This window comes from Eptatretus burgeri, chromosome 13 (genome assembly GCF_056783735.1).
Source record: "Eptatretus burgeri isolate ZD-2024b chromosome 13, Ebu_testis_v1, whole genome shotgun sequence".
In the NCBI taxonomy this organism is placed as follows: domain Eukaryota; kingdom Metazoa; phylum Chordata; class Myxini; order Myxiniformes; family Myxinidae; genus Eptatretus; species Eptatretus burgeri.
In genome coordinates this window covers 18,225,126-18,235,069 of record NC_140973.1, presented here as the reverse complement: position 1 = coordinate 18,235,069, position 9,944 = coordinate 18,225,126, and the positions used below count along the sequence as shown (strand labels likewise).

Below are 9,944 nucleotides of genomic sequence, written 5' to 3'. Positions count from 1 at the left end.
ACGAGTTCCACTGCCTATTCCTGTCATCAGAGATTTCTCGAGGTGGTGTTGGGACCTCATAATGTGACCAAAGTAGACCAGTTTGGTGGAGGATGGTAGCATCAAGCAAAATGGGATGGTCAAGGGTCCGGAGGATGGAATTATTTTATCTCCTTGAGATTCAGGGAATCCGAACCTTCCATCATCAACACTACATTTCAAAAGCCTGCATTCTCAACTTGTCTCTTTTTGTGGTGGTCCATGTTTCAGCGGCATCGGTCGTGACAGGGAAGTTGAATGTGCGAAGAAGGCAAATGCATGACAAATCTCGATTGTAAACACACAATTTGCCTTAGAGGTTACACATACCAATTTCAGACTCAACCCCCAATATTGAAAACCTTCCCCCTAATAATGGAATGTATCATCTTGCCCTGATTGAGTCCTCTTTTTGTAGCAATGCAAGATCTATTAGACATTAAGACGTTAAATATACATTCCTCCAAACGAGGGCCACCTTTGTGAAAATAAGGTAAAAGTGAGAAAGACATCAGAAATGGAAAGGAGGCTAAAAGCACATGTTTTTAGGCCCATTCATCTTCTTTTTTTTATTTAAAAAAATATTTTTGATGCCAATGGGTTTTTGGAAAATTGCTCCTACTCATGATTAATTTCATGCTTCTATCACGATTTGAACGACGGCACCAGCATTTGGGCTTTATCTGCGACACAAAGTACACTTTTTCTAATTTACAAATGGGTCACTTACTAAAAGGCTTCGTCTCTACATAGTACCTTGCCAATTCAATCATACAAGTCCTTCATTTTGATATTTCCTTGTTATAAATGTCTCTTGGGAAAATTGCCATTTCAGCTTTTGTTGTGCATTATTCTGTCATTTATGCTTCATTCACTCTTTGGATTCTGTACTTTAAATATTCTCTGCAATGAAGTGAAATATTTAAGACTGTTTACCATATTGCTTAATGTAACTTTAGGGTAAGATTAGTAGTTAGATAAATCGAGTGGGATCACCATGCTGATTGTTGAATAAAGTGTCTTTTTAATTATCATTTCCAGTATTGTGAGAAAGGTCCTGTTACTTAAGTAAGTAGTTAATTGGCCTCTTCACTATTCGTTATCATGACCTATAAGCAAACCCATGATATGTGTTGAGGTCAGTTATATCTGGGTGTGCGCTCTGCAGGTGGTCACCTGACAAAGCAATCCTATTCTCTCCATACAAAACGGATGGAGGAAAAAAAATCCATGGGTTTTGGGTTTCTGGAGTGCATAGGTAGTATTTTCATTTCGCTATCCTGATTTATCAAATTATGCATTTTTCAGGCTGACCTTTGCTCTGGCCTGCAAGGGTTCTTAATTTTTCATAGCTTTGGAGGTGGCACCGGCTCTGGATTCACATCATTGCTTATGGAGAGGCTTTCAGTTGACTATGGCAAGAAAGCCAAACTGGAATTCTCTGTGTACCCAGCACCACAGGTAAGTATCTATTATGTTTGATGATTAGTTTGTGCTCTTCTAATCTAATCCATATTAAAGTATCACTGCAGAAGTGCCAAAGTTGCTGGAATTTCGTAGCCTTAATATTTGTTTTGGCAGTTGTGGTACATAGCTCGGCTGATTACTGAAGGCTGAGATATCTTCAAACCATCATCTATCTATACTACTAATGTGTGTGTGTGTGTGTGTGTGTGTGTGTGTGTGTGTGTGTGTGTGTGTGTGTGTGTGTGTGTGTGTGTGTGTGTGTGTGTGTGTGTGTGTGTGTGTGTGTGTGTGTTGTGTGTCAATGTCAGGTGTCTCCTCCATAACTCCAAAAGCATAACACTTAGCAGCCTGAAACTTTGCATGCACACTAAGAAAACTCCAAGGAAGTGCATAACTGAAGATTGTGTTTGGGTTAATTAAAACACCCTTTTTGAAGATAATTAACAGCCTTATTTAATTATATCCTTTATCAAGCGCCATCCTTGGCCACCTCGCTCTCTGGGGTCTTAAGGCGTATCCCTGTTTACCTCGCTGGGGTCTGAAGCTGCCATGTTTTTGGCCTGTTCAACCATGCCTTGACTTGGAACAGGCCGCAGCAATTTCTTAACGATAAAGTTGTTGTTTTCACTTTACTCACTCATATTATCGAATGTCTGTTCATCATAGGTACGAGTCGCTGGGTACATCACTTTTGTACGTGCTATAGTTTTCAAATTAGGAGCTTGCAGCGATTTCATGCATTATATGATGCAATTTTCCCATGATCTACTCTCATGGACTAATTAAATTGTATCATCAAAATATCATTTCGGTTTTGAGGATCGGATATCATCTGGACTAAATAAGTGTCGAAATCTGGAGTGAAATCTGATAATTTAAAGAAATAACGAGTCTAATAACTAAACCTATATACCTATTAATTTTAAGTAAACAAGGCAATGGTCCCTCCTTCCCCAATATACACAAGAAAATGTGAAATTTCCAAAGCATTAAACTTATCTTTTTCTACTGTTTGAAGAATTATATTGAGTGAACAATACATTTAGGAATGTGCCAAAATTAAACAGCTTCATTGAGCAACATGATTTAATGCATTCCTTGCTGGACCTCGTGCTCTGTTCCCCAGAGGGACTGCTTATCCATAGTGTCTGCCAAATATGTGCCTGTTTCTGGAGGGCTCGTGAGGTGCTCTACAGGGAATCAAAGTAAATCTGGTGAAAAATGGACGTTTTAAAATAAAGTTATAATGTTTGCGAGGCCTGCGAACATGTCATGTGCACAGATGAGCAGGCAACGTAGCGCATTATAATTATCTGCAATGTTTATTTCTTGGGCGATTAAACTTTGCAATGTCTCCAGAGTTGTTCTACGTTAAACAGCAACTCTTTTGTGGATAAAGTCATTATTTCAACAAATTCATTTAATTTCTGTAACTGCTGTGGGCGCTGTGAAGACTGGCATTGAAGTTAAAGGGATCCTATATGGAAGGCGCCACAGGCTGGCCAGCCGTTCCTTATCAACCATTTAATTGGATTGCTTGCTTGAGTCCTTAAGCCACTTGCCGATACACGGTTTACAAAGGCAATATGGTTTCTCTATATCAGTTTTACAGCAAAATATATTTGATAACACCTGATTCCCAAGCCGTTTGCTGTATTAACGTGCTTCTAAATTACAGGGCCAAATTTTTTTCCACCCATCACATGACAATTGGCAACCGTTTATAAATATTAATGTTTATGCGCATCTCCCTGAAATGTCTATAATGCAACATTGTTTTTCTAATTTGTTCACTGAAATTTCCCCAAAACAAGGGTGAAAGCTACCCGATACGATATGTTCTCATGGATCAGGCATTATGTGGCGGAGGTATGCGCTCCACCGAGTGTCCTTATAGTTTGCAAAAGTTTCCATCAACATCATTTCAGCAAGCATGTCATTTTCTACAGCTCTTAAGCATGAATGCACAGTGGATGGAAAGCAGCATAATTTGCAAAAACTTTTACAGGCAAAGAAAGAAGCAAAATTAAATAAACGTTTGTAGATATTCCTAGGTAGAAATATTTCTATTTAGAAAACAAGAGAAAAGGATAAATTTTATTTAAGGCCAGTAAAAGTAAATGCATTTATAGCCCCTATATAGAATTTGCATAATGAATGGATAATCCACAGACATTGAAGGATGACTTCAAACATAAAAATTCTGAACCAAAATGGGTCGTTAATCTTAGGAAAGATTTTTTGGGTTCACCAATAAGCATATGGGGTGTGCATATTCGTCCTTGAGCTTGTCTGGGTTCGAATCTCGGGTCAGCTATAAACTATAATCCTCGTGTTTTGCAGGCAGAATGATACATCATAGTGCATCGTCTCATTGATGGACATTCAATCGGGTGTCCCTTCCACTTGCATTAGTAAGAAATGTTAAATATCCTAGAGTGTCTTTCGGGTAAAGTAGGCGAGTTATCATCATCACCCTGCCTGAACATCTCGTTCGAAAAAGACGGGCCAAAAACGTTCTCCGACCGACTCCACAAGAAGGTGGGAATAATTGTGGCTGTTAAAGGACACCGCCACTCCCATTCACTCTGCTAGGATAAAGCAAAGAAAAGGAAAACCAAACCAATTGATGGTCATCAGACTCTGTGGCATAATGGTTGGAGTGTCCATTCCGAGTCTGGGAGGTCGGCGGTTCGAACCCTGGCCGAGTCAGAGCAAAGACTTTAAAGATAGTAGGTGCTGATTCCTTGCTTGACGTTTGGTATTTAAAAAGAAGAGAGCATGAACAAACAACCATGCATTGACCACAATTGTGCAGGCTTTGATGGCCAATATAATGGGCCAATGGCCTCATCCTTCATCGAAGTTCCTTGTAAGAGAACTCATATTAACAGTATGGCAGCATATCACACATACTTAATAACACCTATGGGTCATGGCAACTGCTGATGCTACCATATTTGGTGATGATGATGAAGCAATGATGGTTTATGATGTGACATTATTTTCAAGGGCTGAAAACTGTTACTTGAAAACCTAATCTTCTTGCCAATTTAATGAAAGCAGCACTGTCTCTGCAATGGTCATGTTTAATCCTCCAATAAATTTCCAGTTGGTCATTGGCTTTGACACCAATGCATGTTTGTATTATGGACCGGAGGCATGACAAAGCTAAACGTATAATATAATCTTAGTACTGTATATACGTATAATAGACATATTCTAGTGAGTACTGTTGCTGTTCAATCGTTGCATATTCCATCATAATAACATTATAATGAGCAAAAAAAAACTTTCAATAATAAATGTACTGTTTGCAGGTTTCCACAGCTGTAGTCGAACCTTACAACTCGATATTAACTACACACACTACGCTTGAACACTCTGACTGTTCCTTTATGGTGGACAATGAAGCAATCTTCGACATCTGTCGCCGCAACTTGGACATCGAACGTCCCAGCTATACCAACTTGAATCGCATCATCGGGCAAATTGTCTCCTCTATCACAGCTTCCCTCCGTTTTGATGGTGCCCTGAATGTTGATTTGAACGAATTTCAGACCAATCTGGTGCCTTATCCACGAATCCATTTCCCACTAGTTACATACTCACCTATCATATCGGCGGCAAAGGCCTACCACGAGCAGCTATCGGTCTCTGAAATAACCAATGCGTGCTTTGAGCCCGCAAACCAGATGGTGAAGTGTGACCCTCGTCATGGGAAATACATGGCGTGCTGCATGCTATACCGCGGAGATATCGTACCCAAGGATGTCAACGCTGCTATCGCCACCATTAAGACCAAACGCACAATCCAATTTGTGGATTGGTGCCCCACTGGCTTTAAGGTACCAATATGTTGTTTCTTCGCACTTTCAAAAAGACAATGAAAAGACATGTATTATAGGTAGAGTTGGCTTTTCTTTCCAGATTTGAGATGTTTGTTTAAATTGTCAGCTGTAACTCTAACTCCAACGTATTCTTTCAGGTTGGCATTAACTACCAACCGCCTACTACCGTGCCCGGTGGAGACTTAGCAAAGGTACAGCGTGCTGTCTGCATGCTCAGCAACACAACAGCTATTGCTGAAGCCTGGGCTCGCCTTGACCACAAGTTTGACCTGATGTATGCCAAGCGTGCCTTTGTGCACTGGTACGTGGGTGAGGGCATGGAGGAAGGAGAGTTCTCAGAGGCACGTGAGGACATGGCAGCCCTGGAGAAAGACTACGAGGAAGTTGGGGCCGATTTTGTGGAGGGAGAAGATGAGTGTGATGAGGAATATTAGTGCTCAATGTCTTTCGTGGTCTAAAACGGGTTAGCGTGCGTTCCATCACCTTATTTTGTTGGTTTTGAAGGTTAGTTAGTTCTACAACCCAGGTTGGTACTTTGTTGTACCTTCTCTTTTTCTATGAAGCAGCTACTGCTGTTGACTTCACATGCAAACCCCTCTTATTTAGTGTTAAGAAATGTGGTGCAATGGATTGCCGTATTTTTCGTATGCATTTACGATGCGTGCGATGTCCAGGTTGAAAACTTTTTAAATTTAATCATGCTTGAATCTTCTTGTAACTTCTCATTTGTATTGTGGGACAGCGGAAGGGTTACTGAACAGCCTTGAGACGATGAGGTTTTTCTGGCCATCAAATGGACCACAGTGAATCACTTATCTATGGTGTAGTCAGTACAAACTTGTTTTTAAGTCTGTTTGCAGTGATAAAGGTCTGGCACGCACGAAAGCAGCGAAGAAAAAGCCCACACATCTAAATTCATTTCTTGTATGGATGCATGCATTGACTATTCATAATTAAAGAACGAGGTGACAATGCAACCGTTTTTCGTGATAAGATATCAAATTTTGAGGTTAATTACCACTTCCGCTTTTACTGTTTCATCCAGATTCCATGAGAATAATGCTATCAAAAATAATAAGGCAGCCCATGTGTTTTTAATCAGAAACAACAAACAACGGCTTTATTCATTATTTGCTGATAGTAAATGTTTTGAAAATTTTTTGCATTGCACTGCTTTTTGTTGGTTTTATTTTTACTGAAAATGTCAACATAGACTTGTATTTCAATAAAAGTTCCTTTCAAGAATGCCTTCGTAATGTGCAAATTTTGCACGATCAGATGTCACCAGACGACTTTCTCAACAATCCTCTTGAGGAAGTTCAGTCATTCAAACTCCTGGGTCTCACTATGAGCCATGATCTTTCTTGGACAAGCCACATTTCAATGTTGGCCTCCAAAGCCAGCTGCCGACTGGGCAACCTCCGTCGTACAAAGTCCTTCTTTGGTACACCTGAATTCCTATCCACCTGAAAGGCCTTCATCTGCAGCTTGATGGAGTACTGCTCTCCTCTTTGGGCTGGCCCACCTGCCTCATACCTTGCTCAGTTTGGTGCTAAGCCTGGTGTTGGCTTCGTGGTTAGGGTGGCGGCTTGGGATCCTAGGGTTCTGAGTTAGGGTCCTGAGTTAGGGTCCAGAGTTCAAGCCCCGTTGGTCTGCTGAATGAAAAAATACACCAGGAGGTTGACTCAGCCTGTCATCCTTCCAAGGTCGGCAAAATGACTGCCAGTGTACTGGTAAGGGGGACACTGCATCAGCAGCATAGCCGCATTCCAACCAATGATGCAACCAGCAGCCACAGGCTCCACTCGATAGAGGGAGAGAGTTTGGCACTGTTGAAGAGTATTGGAATCTCCCACGATGAAGCTGAGTCGATGGGTCTATTACTTCGTCATCACAGACAGGTCGGTGGTCTCTTTGTCTTCCACTGCCTCTTTTCTGGTTTTGCACCCTTTGCTCTTTCCATGCTTTGTCCCCCCCCCCCGCCCTCATCCCCATGTTTCTGCAGGGCACACGTGGTCCACCATCAACCCCCTTCTGGTTAAACTACCTTAATCCAGGATCACTGCTCACCTCCACTCATTCCTTCCTCTTTTACCCCACCCACGGAATCAACTTCCATACCCTTTTCAATCTCATTCTTCCCTTCAGGTCTTCAAGACAGCTGATCACCACCATCTCAGATCATCCCCAACCCAAAGCCATAATCTTTTCTTCCCTCGTTTACCCAGCCCACTCCAATCCCTTCTTTCAAATTTCCAGAGTTTCCTTCTGTATCGACCCTATGCATTCTCTCCTGCTCCCATTTCTCCCCACACCCATAGTTTGTCCAAGTCTTCCTCATGTGGGCCTTCAACTCTGCTGTTGGTGTCTCTCTCTCTCTCTCTCTCTCTCTCTCTCTCTCTCTCTCTCTCTCTCTCTCTCTCTCTCTCTCTCTCTCTCTCTCTCTCTCTCTCTCTCTCTCTCTCTCTCTCTCTCTCTCTCTCTCTCTCTCTCTCTCTCTCTCTCTCACTCTCTCACTCTCTCAACTGTTCCATTTTTCATGTTGTACCCTGATCCGTTCAGTGTATTAATTCTAGCTCTTCCATGAGCCTCTACTTTGTATTAGTATACAATATACACATATATATATATATATACATATATATATATATATATATATATATATATATTTTGCAATGTCCTTCAATTTGTACTTGTCACACACCCAACCTGCCACCAAATTTCCTCCAATTCTGTCCACAACTTTTTGAGATATCCTGCTCACAAACAGCCAGACAAACAAAGGGTAAAAATACAACCTCCATTCACTTTCGTCCACGAAGGCGCGTGCTCCCATACCTGACCTGACCTGGGGGGGGGGGTGTTGCCCCTCCTAAAAAGGTATTTGCTTTTTTCTCAGAAACTACACAATTCTGATGAAACTTGACCACAACCTTCATCACCCTTTATGTAGAAAAGTTTGTTCATGGCATAAAAAAGTTGGGGTCTAAGGCAGTTTATGGGGGCGGTGGGGGGGGGGGTTTGCCCCCAAAATATGTATTTGTTTTCTTCTCCGAGACTGCATGCAAATTTCGATGAAACTTGACCAAAACCTTCATCACCCGTCATGTACCAAAGTTTCTTCATGACAGTACAAAATCGGGGTCTAAGGGTGATATGGGGGGTGGGGGGAGGTTCGTCACCCAAAATATTATTTTCTCTCATCTCAAAAACTACACACACATTTTGATGAAACTTGAACACAGCCTTCATCAACCCATGATGTACCAATGTTTGTTCACGGCAAAAGAAAAAGTGCTGTCTCGGGGGTTCTACGGAGGATTGCCCCCTAAAATAGGTATTTTCTCTCTTCTCAGAAACTACACACACATTTTGATGAAACTTGAACACAGCCTTCATCAACCCATGATGTACCAAAGTTTGTTCACGGTATAAGAAAAAGCGCTGTCTCGGGGGTTCTACCGGGGGGGGGGTGTTGCCCCCTAAAATATGTATTTGCTCTCTTCTCAGAAACTACAAACACAATTTCCATGAAACTTGAACACAACCTTCACACCAGTGATGTACCAAAGTTTGTTCATACGATTTTTTAAAATCGAAGTCGAGGGGGGTGCATGAGGGGGAGGTGAGGGTTGTCCCCAAAATAGGTATTTACTATAACATTGGTTCAGTGGTACATTTTGCTGATTGCGTCACATGTTGATTTCCTCCTCAGTATCATTATTCTTCCAGGTGATTGCCCAGGGGTATTGCCCCTATTTTTAGCTCACCTGGAACTTGGTTCCAGGGAGCTTATGGGATGGCACATCGTCCATCAGTCCGTCCGTCTGTCCGTCCGCCCACAAATACTTACAACTTCTTCCCTGAAACTACATATACAATTTCGATGCAACTTTACTACAACCTTCATCACCATGTATGTACCAAAGTTTGTTCATGGCATTAAAATAAATAGACCTTCAGAGAGTCTACGGGGGTTGCCCCCCAAAAATAGTATTTGCTTTCTTATCAGAAACTACACAAGTAATTTCGATGAAACTTGACCACAACCATCATCATCAATGATGTATCCAAGTTTCTTCCTGGCCTTAAAAAGTAGAGATCTGGGGGTGGGGGGGTGTCTCTGGAGAGAGTTGAAAGGGGGGGGTTTCCCCCTAAAGAGGTATTTGCTGACTTCTCAGAAACAACATAAACAATTCCGATGAAACTTAACCACAACCTTCATCACCCATGATGTACCAAAGTTTGTTCACAAAATTAAAAAAGACAAGTCTGAAGACGACGATGGTTCACGAGCGGTATTTGACGATGTAGATTTTTTCAGAAGTCAAGGATGAGACAATGTGATAATGTTTGACCAAGTTATAAAAATGATCAACATGATGTGGTACTAGTGACACGTTATTAGCTGCAAAATTTCGAAAACCGGGTTTCGTTCAACAACTTTCAAAATTTGACCTTTGCATAACCTTTAAAGGTCACAAAACAATGTTGTGGACATTAAAATAAGGAAACAGGATACGTGCTATAGCATATTGGAGTTAGTTCTTTGAAGAAGGTCGAAAACCCGGTTCGATTCCCACAACTTTAAAAATTTGACCTTTGCAT

General features: G+C 41.4%; 1 protein-coding gene across 1 annotated transcript; it reads left to right on the top strand.

Annotated features, from left to right (window-relative positions):
• Positions 1-1,290: 1,290 nt before the first annotated feature.
• LOC147013970 (tubulin alpha-8 chain) lies at positions 1,291-6,581 on the top strand. The gene is made up of 3 exons (XM_085851433.1): positions 1,291-1,479; positions 4,806-5,333; positions 5,474-6,581. Exons 1-3 carry the CDS (start codon positions 1,411-1,413, stop codon positions 5,768-5,770), a joined length of 894 nt encoding a protein of 297 aa, XP_085707559.1. The 5' UTR covers positions 1,291-1,410; the 3' UTR covers positions 5,771-6,581.
• Positions 6,582-9,944: the final 3,363 nt, after the last annotated feature.

What these genes read in the sequence shown, in the direction of transcription:
- LOC147013970 (XM_085851433.1), top strand. Translation starts at nt 1,411, where the DNA reads ATGGAGAGGCTTTCAGTTGACTATGGCAAGAAAGCCAAACTGGAATTC. An exon ending in CTGTGTACCCAGCACCACAG is followed by an intron (nt 1,480 to 4,805) that starts GTAAGTATCTAT and finishes TACTGTTTGCAG; the next exon opens with GTTTCCACAGCTGTAGTCGA. An exon ending in GGTGCCCCACTGGCTTTAAG is followed by an intron (nt 5,334 to 5,473) that starts GTACCAATATGT and finishes GTATTCTTTCAG; the next exon opens with GTTGGCATTAACTACCAACC.